This window comes from Schistocerca gregaria, chromosome 2 (genome assembly GCF_023897955.1).
Source record: "Schistocerca gregaria isolate iqSchGreg1 chromosome 2, iqSchGreg1.2, whole genome shotgun sequence".
Classification (NCBI taxonomy): domain Eukaryota; kingdom Metazoa; phylum Arthropoda; class Insecta; order Orthoptera; family Acrididae; genus Schistocerca; species Schistocerca gregaria.
In genome coordinates, this window is record NC_064921.1 from 439,841,801 (window position 1) to 439,857,560 (window position 15,760).

Consider the following 15,760-nt stretch of genomic DNA (forward strand, 5'->3'; position numbering starts at 1 on the left):
ATCGAGCTGGAATGGTATCACTTTGCCGTTAATGTTCAAGTCTACAAAAAGTTTATTGTGCTGCTGACGACAAGAGCGACTGTCTCGTGCAACGTGAACTGACACTGGTACATAATCACTTGCGACTTGACGGGAGTTCCGGCGATGTCAACGCACACTATTGTTGGGACGAACACAGTCACTGTTAGAGAGAGTGGCACTGAGCGGAGTGGAATGAAATGCATGAATTTCCATGGGCGACGTTTCGCGAGCCTGAGTATCCTTGGTTCGATTCCGATTCCGGCGCGAGGCAAAGGGCCTGGAACGGTTTTGAGCTTCCGATCTGACCTTGTTCTGGCAAACACTCTGAACGTGTCATTTTTAATTACAATAAAAGCAAATAGCTTGGCGTGACGGGCAATTCTCACGCGAATGTTTAGTAGCACACCGCGGGCATGATTTGATCACTGCATTTGCGTGCCGGCGCGGCACACGTGGCTGAGAGCCTGGCGGCAGCGGCGCGGCCGGGCGCGAGGTCTGTTTACTGCTTCGTGCAGCTCGCCCGGCTGGCCAGTTAACCTGACATACTGCTGGCTACGTTTCAAATGATTCCTGAGCAAAGTCAAGTGTGTCCTGCCGATCCAATGTGTTCATCACTTGTTGAAGGGAGGGATTTACATGTTTCAAAACTGTTCCCTTATACGAACATCAGAAACGTTTTGTGCAATTGCATCACGTACCATAGTATCTGAATAAGGGAGTCCACATTGACACTCAAAAGCACAATCCCTAGTAAGGCCTTGCAAGGTTGCAACCCACTCCCGATTAGTCTGACCTGCCGTACGTTTTGTACGAAAGAAGGTATACCGTTTGGCAACTACATTGACTGATTCTTTGAAATATGCATCTAATGCAGACAAAATTTCTTGGTAGGACAGAGTCGCTACGTCGCGTCGGGGAAATAATTTGACTATCACACGTTACGTAGTCACGCCGACGGACGAAAGGAGAAAAGGCTGCCACTCGGTACCTTGAATTCTGTAGGCGGCGAGATGGAATCCAAATTGGCGTGACCACTCCGTCCAGCTTTCCAGTGCAGCATCAAAAGGTCGAAAAGTTGGTGCAACAGCGTGTTGTGGCTGCGTTAGCGGTGAAGCGGCTGCTGCCGCATCGTTTTGCATCGCACGTTGACCCTGGACGAGCTGTCCAAGGGCATCCAGCAAGGCCTGCGTCTGCTGATTCTGTAAGCGATAAAATTCGGACAGTATATCTGGAGATTGTGGCGAAGCCATTACACAAGTAAATCAGGGCAATATAGATAAGAACACTTTGACGCTTGTCGCCAAATGTTGTGGTTGGCAGGAGAGCCAACCGTGTTTTTCTAAAGGACGCCGAAATGCACGCGTCTCAGCTCACGCAGGCAGGCGTGAGGTCTGGAACATCACAAGGAAATTAGAATGGAGAAAAACGGAAGTAGCTGATGGAATACTTAACTTTAATCCATTAATGGAGAACGTCGCTCTTTATGGTACATGATTCAAAATATCAATAGTACGGATACTGGCGCCTTGCTAGGTCGTAGCAAATAACGTAGCTGAAGGCTATGCTAACTATCGTCTCGGCAAATGAGAGCGTAGAAGTCAGTGAACCATCGCTAGCAAAGTCGGCTGTACAACTGGGGCTGAGTGCTAGGAAGTCTCTCTAGACATGCCGTGTGGCGGCCCTCGGTCTACAATCACTGATAGTGGCGACACGCGGGTCCGACGTATACTACCGGACCGCGGCCGATTTAAAGGCTACCACCTAGCAAGTGTGGTGTCTGGCGGTGACACCACAATCATCACACAGCTCTCCCGGCCGTTTTGTCAGTTTACGAGACCGGAGCAGCTATTTCTCAGTCAAGTAGCTCCTCAATTTGCCTCACAAGGGCTGAGTGCACCCCGCTTGCGACAGCGCTCGGCAGACTGGATGGTCACCCGTCCAAGTGCTAGCCCAGCTCGGCAGTGCTTAACTTGAGTGGTCTGACGGGAACCGATGCTACCACTGCAGCAAGGCCGCTGGCAACATCCTGAGTGATATAGATTTCTAAACTATTGGCATTATTTTAAAGTAGTTACAAAAAGAAGGTATACTACTATTACATATGACGTGAAAAATTATTATGTACGATTAATATTTTAGTATCGCTAAGAATGATCGAAAATAAGAGATATGGTTGAAAGGGTCCTATAGTGCCTTTTCATTATCATTTTACTTGCTTTCCAGTGCATTTTGAATCCTACAAAACTATTCAGGTGTTTTCGTTGCTAAATTTCGTACCAGAGAAGACTGAGGTCTGATTCAGTGTAGCCATAGCCTATTTATTTCTACGATTTGCAAACATCATGTGGTTGTTATATTGGTTCTTTTCAGACTTACAAATGCGTCTAAAACGCCATTATAAGTCTTCCATATTTTATATATAACCCAACTCACACTATGATTCTATAAAATGTTTATCCCTTGTTCTCCTATTCCAAAACTCTCTGGAATGCGTGAATGAATGAATGTGGGTGCGTTTCATTTTGCTGTACGGGGGTTTAGTATGCTGCAGAGAATCAGCAGTAGTCTTACAGAATGGCCCACCCTTTGTAGTTTTCAGGTAGGCAAAGAGGTTTGTTCCCTTTGTGTGAAAGTTCGGATGTTAGGTTGGTGGCGGAAGCCTCATCTCTGGGTTTTCCTGGCCACGGGGTCGTGTGGGGGAAGTTCTAGTGTCTACTTCCAGCTCTCCGAGGGTCTGCAGCCGAGGTCTCTTCGAAGAAGGCTGAGTAGATTTAACCGCGTGTCGCGTTATCTGATAGGGAGAGGGGAGCTTTTAGATTTTGGCCTCGCGTTTCGTCTTATAAAAATTGTTTTGCTGGGTCGCAGCAAGGAACTCAAGACTTTTGCAGACTTTCAGTTTGATTCCAAATGCATACATTGGTCCGTATGAAGAGATTCTGTTATGAATGGTACAGCGTTTCACAAGCAATCGTACGTAGTTACCAGGCGACAGCAGTTATATAGATGTCTTATATCAATGTCTTATGAAATAAATAGTTTTGTTTCAAGTCTTATCCAGTGACCTATGTTGCGTCTTCTTTACCTACGCCATTCACCTTGTAGTTTCCTTGTTAGGCCATCCATAGCGTTTCCATCCTCACAGGTCCAATAACTAGTGTTCCTTTTTTATTTAAAACAAATTCTTTAGAGTAGATCTTGTTTCCAAGAATGTTGGTGCAAGCTGCTCTTATGCACAGTGTTCACGCACTTTTTACTTTATGTTAATATTTGATTCATGTGAACAATCCCTGGATTATTTATAATTACATCCCATTCTTTATGAGTGACATTGCAATGAATGTTCTTTTACGAGTTTTTTCTTATTACTAAATTAATTAACTTTCCAACTCAGTCGAACCTCTTACTGGAGTTGGAGGCGACCCAATCTTTTACTTAGCTTTTAATGTCAGATAGCATTTCCACTTGCGCGTTGCTCTTTTAGCCGTCTGGATATAGCTCAGAGCTCCATTCATTTCATAAATACCACTTAAGTGCACGTCTCTCACATGGTACCAGAAAGTAAAAATGGAAGAATATCGCACGTAAAAATATTTCAGTGTTCATAAAAAACTGAGATGCGAAAAGTGATATGATAGTGATATGCACATATACAAATGACTGTGATATCGTGTACGCATGGTATAAAAGGGCTGTGCATTGGTGGAGCTGTCATTTGCTCTCGGGTGATTCACGTGAAAAGGTTTCCGACGTGATTATGGCCGTACGATATTCCATTTCGGAAAATGGTTAGGGAATTCAGTATTCAGAGATCCACAGTGTCAAGAATGTGTCGAGAACACAAAATTCCAGGCATTGCTGTGGCGCAGATTCCAAGAAGCCATGAAACTAAGTTGTCAACAAGGCACTGTGCAAGCTCGTGATGGCTACATAGTTGTGTGGGCTGACTTAACTTGAAATGGACAGGGTCCTCTGATCCAATTGAGCCGTTCATTGACTGTAAATGTTTAGGTTGGGCTACTTGTAGACTATTTGCAGCCATTCATGGACCTTATATTCCCAAACCACGATCGATTTTTTTGGATGACAGTACGCTACGTCAATGAGCCACAATTGTCCGCGTTTGGTTTAATATTCTGGACAATTCGAGTGAATGTTTTGGCCATCCAGATCACATGAATCCCACCGAACATATCTGAAATGTTATCGAGAGGTCACTTCGGGGACAAAATCCTGCATCGGCAACACTTTGGCAATTATGGGCGGCTATAGAGGCAACATGGCTCGATATTTCTGCATGGGACTTCCAACGAGTTGTGGAGTCCATTCCACGTCGAGTTCCTGCACTAAAACTGCCAAAGGAGGTCCGACACGCGAGGTCTCTCGTGACTTATCACCTTGTGCACTTTAGAGAAGGATGTTACATAGGGAGAAATTGGCGTGTGTGTGTGTGTGTGTGTACAAATGTTATTTGGCATTGTAGTAAATTTGCAAATTTGTTGTAAGTTCGTATGGGACCAAACTGCTGAGGTCGTCGGTCAATAGGCTTACACACTACTTAATCTAACTTAAAATAACTTACTCTACGGACAACACAGGCACCCATCATCCCAAGAGGGGACTCGAACCTCTGACGGGGCAAGCCTCACGAACTGTGGCAAGCGTCCTCAGACCACGCGGTTACCACGCGCGGCATTGTAATACATTTATTCAATTTCAGCATAGGATTATACAGCCAACCGGTTGCAAATAACTGTTTGGTACGTTGACGTAGATTCTGGTATCTCTGACGAAGTCTTCGTCAGAATGAAATTTTGAGAAACCGTAAAATTACATTGTGGGAAAGCAATGGTCAGTATTAAGAGCAGATGTGCTCAAGCCAACCAATAACGAAAAAACAAGACAAGCCTTTGGCAAGTGTCGAAACATATGTCAGTGTACCAAACAGTTATTTGCAACCGGTTGGCCGTATAGTTCTGTGATGAAACTAACATGCGGTTGCTGAAAAATAGCCATGTTTAAAACTTATTCAGTTCCTTGGATTTTCTCAATTAATGTGCCAAATAAATACGGTAATATGCAGAATACTGTGTTATTGTAGGCTTGTGTAGTAAAATTTCTGCATGCCATAACTCAATGTTCAATGTGTTTTTGGGATATTTCCTGTTTGGGGTACTAGGAAACAATTTCACGGGTCTTCCACAGCATAATTTATAAAATCCGATACCCAACTATACAATGAAGTTTGGTACATTAAATAAATAATATTCCTTGTATTCCCACAGTAAAAAAATAGCGAAATCTGACCTGTGACACGTCCCACAAACACTGCATTTTTCACTTTGAAGCCTTACACCAGTTCCTTTTACATACATCTACATCTACATCTACATTTATACTCCGCAAGCCACCCAACGGTGTGTGGCGTAGGGCACTTTACGTGCCACTGTCATTACATCCCTTTTGTGTTCTAGTCGCGTATGGTTCCCGGGAAGAACGACTGTCTGAAAGCCTCCGTGCGCGCACGAATCTCTCTAAATTTACATTCGTGATCTCCTCGGGAGGTATAAGAAGGGGGAAGCAATATATTCGATACATCATCCAGAAACGCGCGTGATGACTGGGTGTTGTGTGATGTCCTTAGGTTAGTTAGGTTTAAGTAGTTCTAAGTTCTAGGGGACTGATGACCACAGCAGTTCAGTCCCATAGTGCTCAGAGCCATTTGAACCATTTTGAAAAGCAATGGTCCCATAACACTCCCCTATGGCACGCCAGAGGTTACTTTAACGTTTGTACACGTCTCTCCATTGGTAACAACATGCTGTGTTCTGTTTGCTAAAAACTCTTCAATCCAGCCACACAGCTAGTTTGATATTCCGTAGGCTCGTACTTTGTTTTTCAGGCGACAGTGCGGAACTGTAACGAACGCCTTCCGGAAGTCAAGGAAAATAGCATCTACCTGGGAGCCTGTGTCTAATATTTCCTAGGTCTCATGAACAAATAAAGCGAGTTGGGTCTTACACGATCGCTGTTTCCAGAATCCGTGTTGATTCCTACAGAGTAGATTCTGGGTTTCCAAAAACGACATGATAATCGAGCAAAAAACATGCTCTAAAATTCTACAACAGATCGACGTCAGAGATATAGGTCTATAGCTTTGCGCATCTGCTCGACGACCCTTCTTGAAGACTGGGACTACCTGTGCTCTTTTCCAATCATTTGGAACCTTCCGTTCCTCTAGAGACTTGCGGTACACGGCTGTTAGAAGGGGGGCAAGTTATTTCGCGTACTCTGTGCGGAATCGAACTGGTATCCCGTCAGGTCCAGTGGACTTCCCTCTGGTGTGTGATTCCAGTTGCTTTTCTATTCCTTGGACACTTATTTAGATGTCAGCCATTTGTATGGACGACGTTTCAAGGTGATTACTGACCATGCAGCACTCAAGTGGTGGTTAGGGCTTTAAAGACCCAATGAGTAGATTAACTAAGTGAGCTTTGTGTCTTAGTGAGTACGATTTTGAAGTGATTCATCGCACGGTAACGCGGTCTCATTGTGCATGAGCATATTGTTAAACTGCGTGTGAAACTTGTGTACCAAATACACAGTACTTCTAAACAGAATATGCCTGTACTAATGCTGTAATGTGATGAGTAGTAACATTCAAAATTAGCAGAGAGCTTACGAACAAACATGGTAATTTGAGACATTGCAGGACATTCTCAGGTCTGATATGGTGTTATACTGTGTAATGTTCTTAGGGAAGTTGATTTTTATTACTTGGTTGCTATACCTGGATACGATGTGACTTCATTCATATGGTAAAATAGTTGGCAGTAGTTAACGCTCTTGCTTGTGTGGTTAGTGAAGGAATAGCGGTAAGCTTTAGCAGCGTTCAAAGGAAGAGGGTAGCGATTTAAATGACTGCAGTAAAAGCGTATGGCGGCTGAGGGCCGAGGGGAGCATTTTTTCTGCGGAACCGGGGTGAAAACGTTGCGGATTGCCGAGTTCCTCGGTCTCATTGTGCAGACACGTTGGACGGTGGCGGTCGGTCGCCAGCCACGTGAAGGTAGGCTGACCAGCGCTGAGGAGTCGCTGTGCTATGGCCATCAATCAATAAAGCAGAATATGGGCCCTTGTTAGGCAGGAAGCCGATGAGCCGACTGTGTCTTTCTGCGAATTTCCGTGGGACAGATCAGTGGCGCCCAGACGTCCAGGCTCTGGTACAAAACATATTTGTGAAGGCACGAGGCTTTTTGGGGGTTTATGGCCGTTCTTTGAAAAGTTCGAAATGGACGCAGCAGGGAGATAACGATCTTTTTATGGCGGGCTGTGGTTCCATCCAGGTCATGCTATTAGCAAAAGACATGGCGTAAACATGAAGCTGAATCTTTTTTCCTTTTCTCCCAATTAATTTTTAAAGCTACTGATTGGTCGAACCTGTGTATGTAGAGCAAGGGACAGTCTCCCAGCTTCAAGTGCTGCGCTCCAGCTCGTCATTGGCTTGGACTCAAGTGGGAATAGTCTAACAAGGGGAAGGCCTCAGACACGGCCAACCGATTCGGTTCAAATTTGTCAGGTCGCTTGTGTGCAACCTAAAACGAAGGAATCTAAGATGTTTTGGATCAACACGCCCGCGTTTTTGAAAAAAATCACCCCTAATGGTTATGACGAGCAATCGACTCTAAATTGCCGGGATCGATAGATAATGGTAAATAGAGCATTTTTCATTACCAGGTATGGGGTTTTCCTTAAATGGTGAGACTTGTGCCCTTTGCTAGTGTGCCACTTAGAGCCTGTGTCAGTCCATATGAACTGTCAGAGGTACTTCTTCTAGCATCACACACACACGAGTGATGCGTGGGTGTACTTATTTGGTTTGAGTCGGCCGTCTAAACATTTGACATATTCTGTCATGCGCAATCATGGCACGGAGTCAAATTGGTTTGGCAGACCAGCAGATGGGCCCATCTGCACACTGGGATCCACCAGGGCTTCAGAAGCTCATAAGGAAGTGCCTGCATTCCGAATTAGCCGAACGCAAGACCGCGTACTTGCATTTTTTCGGACGCGTGCCATTAATAACAGTGTTGCCGTAAAGTCTTGATTACGACTGAAAGTAGGAAGCTTGCAAATTTTACCATTTCGTTAATCATGTTGGAAGTTTCCATAAAAAATCAGAATATTTCTTTTGCGTCAGTTAAATCCGTCAGAATATAAATATAATAGGTACAATTTTTGCAGGGGTTTTATATACTTTTAGTCACATCTAATACTTTAAATTTATCGTGAAACTAAATCTAAATCATCGTCACATTCAATACTGGAATATTGATTTACAGTAGGAGCTGTAGTAGTACTTTTGCACTTTTCCAACCTTATTTCTTATTTTCAGGTAATTCGTGTGAATAACAAGTTTTTCCACTTCATTTTAGCACTCATCGTATATTTAAAATTGCATTTACGTATTTATGTTAATTTTCTTTCTTCGTTTAGATTTTAGAACATTCATGTCTGTAAAAACCCATTTGACTTAAGCATTCGAATAAGGTAACAACAAAATCGAAAGAGCAAAATCACACAATTACTCGAATCGATTTTTGGCAGTTGCATCTTCATACTGTTTAACCTCTGACCAGATTTCTAAATCGTTCTCTACTTCTTTCCACATTGTAAGGTTTATAGCTTGCCATTGCATTCCTATAAGCCATATTTCTTTAAGTAAAAGTTGCAAATTGGACAACAGGGAAATTAAAGATCGTTTGTGAGCTTTCAGTCTGTTTCTATAAGACAGTAACGATGAACTTTAGCATTAACAGATAATATGGCACAAAGAGAAAAAATATATTGCAGTTAATAGCTTGACGCTGAAAATAAATCAGTAATATGTTATGATGATTCGAATCCGAAACCAAGGAAAAGTTCTGGGTCCTACTAATTTTGAACCCTTATAGTTACGGGATAAATGTTCGGACGCGATGACCACTAAAGAGACCAAGAACACGATTAATGTCCATAAATACATGAACGATTTATATGAATCAGCATTAGCTTCAAAGTTTTTGTTACACTTACGACTCTTCTAATATAAGGCATAAAAGTTAAAATAATGCTTTCATCTTTGTACGTGTTATATAATAATTCACTATTATAATTTCAAAACGTTTTTCAGTTCACTCCGCTGGTTTAATATCCTGTCTATAGCCGAATACACCATCGCCACAGTTGCACAAGCTCCTAACGATTTTTAATGGATCGCGACCTTCATTAATCGTTCCGTACAGTTCTTTATACTCACTCTGGCGAACCGATGAATGAGCGAACTAAATATATATCTCGGAAACCATAAATTATAGATTTCTGGGCCAAGTCGCTTCTGAGGAAACATGCATCGAGCAAGAACAAGTCCTCGAATGTCTTTTTTTTTTTTTAGTTTTGCATGTACACCATTATTTACTTCCATCATAACACAAGTATTGTCTGCTTCGATGCCAATAATATTTTTATGGTCTAAATCAAATTCCTCTAAGGTGCCTGTAGCTGCACAAACAATACGGTTTGCAGTACTTTCACTTAAGGGTGCGAGATTTAAAATGAAGTGTTTCCTTTCTTTAATATACGTTACCACAATGCCAAGAAACTTCGATACGCTAATGTCAATAGAGTGAATTCTCATCTCAAAATTCAATGTCTAAATATTTTGTATAATCATGCAACATTTGGTCCGATACAGTTGCACGTCTTTAGCCTTTTCGGAATCGCCACTCACTGTTTTTAAGAACTGTCCTAAATGATCCTCAGTTAACAGGCTGCAGTGCTCAGCAATAAAAAGGGAGGTTTATGCTTCACATGATTTCGTTTTCACTTGGTTTGTTTTTGGCGAATCATTAACATTTCGGCGCGCTGGCTCTAACAATTTCCAGTTCTCAATGTGCTTCTCTGGAATTATGTGATCTTTTAAAACTGAGTATTTGTTATTGATACACCGACAAAATTTATACTCTGAAATGATTCTAAGAATCCGCTGCGAAACTTTTGGTTGTATTGTCCTTTAGAGATTTTTAAGACATAACGCAGTGAACACACTAAAAACTGAAAGGTAATTTAACTTTCGTTTAGAGAGACTCGACAATCCAAGTATCGTCGGTCTGCCAACCTCTGAGCGAACAGTGAGCCATTATCAATTAACGTGTAACTGAAGGCGGAATTTTCAGTAGGAAAGAGCTTAACAATTGCTGTAAAAAAAAAAAAAATCCGGCAGTCGTTAAATATTGTTTCGTGTTCCGTGAGCCTGACCCGTTAGACGTGAGGGAAACTACGTTAAGTTTAAACAATGGGGACAAACCTTACGTCATACATGAGCCACGTGATTTGGGAGGCAAAAAATATTGATAAAGAAAAACCGGATTTGCACATCTGAATGCTGACTCCTTAGAAATGTTGGAACACGTGATGCAATACTGACCTTACGACTTAGAAGAAATATTAAGGAAAGGCAAACCTACGTTTCTAGCATTTGTAGACTTAGAGAAAGCTCTTGACAATGTTGATTGGAATACTCTCTTTCAAATTCTAAAGGTGGCAGGGGTAAAATACAGGGAGCGAAAGGCCATTTACAATTTGTACAGAAACCAGATGGCAGTTATAAGAGTCGAGGGGCACGAAAGGGAAGCTGTGGTTGCGACAGTGAGACAGGGTTGTGACCTATCCCCGATGTTATTCAATCTGTATACTGAGCAAGCAGTGAAGGAAACAAAAGAAAAATTCGGATTAGGTACTAAAATCCATGGAGAAGAAATAAAAACTTCGAGGTTCGCCGATGACATTGTAATTCTATCAGAGACAGCAAAGGACATGGAAGAGCAGTTGAACGGAATGGACAGTGTCTTGAAAGGAGGATACAAGCAAAACGAGGATAATGGAATGTGGTCGAATTAAGTCGAGTGATGGTGAGGGAATTAGATTAGGAAATGAGACACTTAAAGTAGTAAAGGAGTTTTGCTAATTGGGGAGCAAAATAACTGATGATGGTCGAAGTAGAGAAGATATAAAATGTAGACTGGCAATGGCAAGGAAAGCGTTTCTGAAGAAGAGAAATTTGTTAAAATCGAGTATAGATTTAAGTGTCAGGAAGTCGTGTTTCTGAAAAGTATTTGAATGGAGTGTATCCATGTATGGAAGTGGAACATGGACGATAAATAGTTTGGACAAAAAGAGAATAGAAGCTTTCGAAATGTGGTGCTACAGAAGAATGCTGAAGGTTAGATGGGTTGATCACATAACTAATGAGGAGGTATTGAATAGAATTGGGGAGAAGAGGAGCTTGTGGCACAACTTGACTAGAAGAAGGGATCGATTGATAGGACATGTTCTGAGACATCGGGGGATCACCAATTTAGTATTGGAGGGCAGCGTGGAGGGTAAAAATCGTAGAGGGAGACCAAGAGATGAATACACTAAGCTGATTCAGAAGGCTGTAGGTTGCAGTAGGTACTGGGAGATGAAGAAGCTTGCACAGGATAGAGTAGCATCGAGAGCTGCATCAAACCAGTCTCAGGACTGAAGACCACAACAACAACAACAACAACAACATGCTTGCTTCGCAGAGTTTGCTTAATAAAGCGCAATTGTATATGATGTGTATGTATTGTGTTATTTTAAAAATCTAATTCTCTTTACTAAACCTAGTAAGCGGTTCTAATGTGTGTATTGTTTCTGGCAAAAAGGCAATGAAATTAAATTTAGAAGCAAGTCTAGTGCTAAATAATCGTATGTTGTCGAACACGACGTCTGTTACAGGGTATGGCGTGGCCGGCGATGCACTGCCTGATAGCGCGGTGGGTGCCTCCCAACGACAGGAGTAAGTTCGTCAGCGCCTACCTGGGTGAGTGCCGTAACTTTCTTCTAGATTTTCTCCTAGGTCTCTACCTTTAAGCGTTTCGCACGTCCCCAGACATGCTTTACAGAAATGTGCTGTATTCAAATTCCCAAAAATTGTGCTCGCATTACATAGTATGAGTGCACGCGAAACAACATTAAACTCTGTCAATCTGTGTCAAGTGTCAGCGTTATCGATGAACTCAGAAGCAATTTACGAGCAGTTTACTGTAAGACAGTTCTTACGCACTGCAGGAAACTGTCTTGTGCCGTGTCTGGGACGAAACAATCGACACGAAGGCTGTAAATTTGTGTATATACCAAATATGTTCAATTAGCGATGAACTTCTTCGAAGTAGCACCCAGCTGAGTCCACGTTCTGCATTACATCGTTTCACTACTCGAAGGATTTCTGCGTGCAGTTTTCTTGGAATTTGTTTTATAGCAAACTGCATGTTCATTGTCGCTGAGACGTACCATTTTGATGAACTGTGGCACAGGGTAAAGTCAGTAAACATCGAAAAACCTCACACACTAATACGAGGGCTATCCACAAAGTACATTACGTTTTGGAATTAAAAATAAATAAAGTACTGGAATTTTTTTTAATAGACAGATGAAAGCCACACTTAAATACTACTTTTCTACATAGTTTCCATTTAAATTAAGGCACTTATCGTAGCGATGGACGAGCTTGGAAATTCCTTCGTCGTAAAGTTCGGCCGCCTGCGCCTTCAACCACGTGGTTATCTTTTCTTGAAGCTGTGAGTCGTCATCAAAACGCTGCATAGCCAACCACTTCTTCACTGCTGGGAATAAGTGGAAGTCGCTCGGTGCCAGGTAGGGGATGTACGGCGGATGAGGAAACAACTCTCGTTTAAAAGATTCGAGAACTTCACGAGTGGCTTTGCCGTGTGGGATCGGGCGTTGTCGTGAATCAGCAAGATCTTTGAGCCCAACTTTCCCTTGCGCTTGTTTTGTATTGCTCTTCTGAGGTTGTGCAGAATTTGGTAATACCTCTGAGAGTTTATTGTAGTGCCTCTTTCCAGGAAATCCACAAAAAACACACCGTTTCTCTCGCAAAAGACAGTCGCCATCACCTTCCTTGCCGACATTGTCTGCATGCATTTCTTGGGTTTTTGGGGGGAATTTGTGTGCCTCCACTCATTGACTGCAATTTTGTCTCGCAGTTCACATGCTTAACCGATGTTTCGTCACCAGGAACGATGCAATCGAGTAATGAGTCGCCATCTTTCTCGTAAGCGTCCAAAAACTTTAACGTTGCAGCCATTCGCTGATTTTTGTGAATCCATCTTGCACAAAACTTGTGGTAACCAAGCTTTTCGGTAGTGATTTCGTGCAACAAACTTCATGAAATTTGTGGAAAACTCATAGAGAGTTCCGTTATTGTGAAATTACGGCTTTCACGGACCGCGGCATCGACTTTTTCCACAAGTTCGGCAGTCACTATGCTGGGTCTTCCACTTCGCTCTTCATCATGAACGTTAGTTCGGAATTTTATGACCCGTTGACGCACTCCACCTTCAGTGATTATGTTGTCCCCATACACTTCACAAAGCTGCCGATAGATTTCTATCGGTGTACAGTTTTTTGCAGTCAGAAACCTTATTACAGTACGCACTTCACACTTCGCGGCATTTTCAATTAACGCTGACATTTCAAACTGTCACAGTAACTCAACAGAGTACAGCACGAACCTCTCACCAGCACGGCAGGATGCCGACGGAGCGGCGGAATGCCGTGACACCAAGATGGCCGTGCTAACCCCGCCCCTAACGGGCACAAACGAAAACGTAAAGTACTTTGTAGATAGCCCTCGTATTAGTGTGTTTTGTTAATAATGCGAGCAATCTCGTTTCTTTTTGGCATACTTTGTAAACCAGCACTACGGATATTTGCAAAAAATTGCGAGGACAGTTGTTTTACAACAGTATATGTGAAGACAGTGGAATGTATATGAGCACAATTACCATTTGAAAACATTTCGAAAATGCATCATTGTAAGATTTACAGGCTTCTGTTCCAGTGCATGGCGCTTTCTATACTGGTTCATTTCTTTGCTTTCGTAATATGAACAGAACTCTCAATATAAACTGAAAATGTATGTGCTGTTGTAAAGAAAGGAGAAAGTCAGAAATTTTCATTTCCATTGTATATATTTTCTTTCCACTGCAAAGTAAAAAGAAAAATATGTTGTGCAGCATGAGCAATTCAAGTATGTACTTGGAGCATGAGTGATGCATTTTCAAACTGTGTAGTGTTGAAGCGCGTCCGGAAAAGCAGTTACTGTACGTCTTCCTCTCTCTTTTCCGTATCTATTTTACACACACACACACACACACACACACACACACACACACACACACAATCACTATGTTGTCGTCTGACATGCACTTTGCTACGCCGTGCTGTAATTTTCCATTAAAGCACGTAACGTTGTAAAATAGTTTTTATTTAAAATTATTTAGTTGTTTAGTCCAAGAGAGCAGCCAGTGGTGAATGTTGCAGGGCACTTACCAGAGATAACCAGATACAGCGCTGAAAGATATCCAAGTGGTTTGTCACCATCAGTGGACTACTATGTATAATGAGTTATTGGAATACAACTGTAATATTCCTCACGCTGCTTACAATTGTAGTTTCTCAAAAAAGTACAAAATAACAAATGAATGAAATTTTTAATTGTAATCGACAAATAAAACTAATGTGAAAGGGAAGCAAGGTTTCAAATTATTATCTCAAAATCAAGGTTACTGAAGAGAAAGTTCAGAGGAGATAATTGGTCATGATCTGTTTGAGTAATTTCCAGGGTTCATTAGAAGTGATTTAGGGGAAATGGAAAATGTAAATCAAACTGGGCGAATGAAGATTTGAACCATGTTCTTCTCGAATACTAGTTAAGTGTCGCATCAATAGAGCTGAGTCTGTCAGATAAATTGTTTATATGTGGGTCTTGAGAACCTTTGTAGTTCTAATATGTTCGCACTTCAACGTTATCTATCCTGTGTACTGTACTAGGTTCTACTGGAAAAAAATCTTGGGCTCATAATTTTACCCAGAGTAGCTATAGTAAGGAATGAACGTCAGTCTTCAATTACAAACAAGAATTTTATTTAATGTGGATGAAGGGTTCCCGGTAGTAACGAAAGTTAGAACTTTATTTATACAAAGAAACACACAAGAACATGAAAAATAGAACAGTTTTACAGTGAAAATAACGTAAAGATCGTCCTGATCTATTAAAAGAAATGTCACTCATACATAAGAATTAGGTGAGAGAGAGAGAGAGAGAGAGAGAGAGAGAGAGAGAGAGAGCACTCTATATGTCACAGTTAGTGTCACTGCCCTATGCTGGGTCGGAATCTGTTGCACTATTGTTGTCTGGGTACGGAGATTCCTGTTAACAGAGGCCGGATTCGCACTGGTCAAGAGCTGCAACCAGCGGCCCTATATGTTTTACTCGGCGCATTAATAGCAGGCATTTGGCCCATATCGCGTAGCTAGCGAATGCAATGTACTACCGGCTGTGTCCGTCACCGTGGTGACCTCATAACGGCAGCCAATGCCGCAGTGAAGTGGCGCTGCATCGGAAGCAGGCGTCTCTAGGGCGGCAACCCGCAACATTCTGTTGTGTGGCGTGTAGCTGTATCATCAGACGTCAGCTGTACTCTGCAGTAACATGTTGTTTACGAAGTGGCTAAGCCATGTCTCCGCAAAATCCTTTCTTTCAGGAGTGCTAGTTCTGCATGTTTCGCAGGAGAGCTTCTGTAAAGTTTGGAAGGTAGGAGACGGATAATGGCAGAAGTAAAGCTGTGATACCGGGCGTGAGTCGTGCTTCGGTAGCTCA

The 15,760-nt window shown here is 42.2% G+C and overlaps 1 protein-coding gene across 1 annotated transcript in view; it reads left to right on the forward strand.

Moving 5' to 3' along the window:
* The window catches only part of LOC126335829 (sialin-like), a 252,531-nt gene that overhangs the window by 131,163 nt on the left and 105,608 nt on the right, over positions 1-15,760 (forward strand). Inside the window, exon 7 of the mRNA XM_049999295.1 lies at positions 11,815-11,899. Coding sequence (XP_049855252.1) covers positions 11,815-11,899 — 85 coding nt within the window. The remainder of the gene's footprint in view (positions 1-11,814; positions 11,900-15,760) is intronic.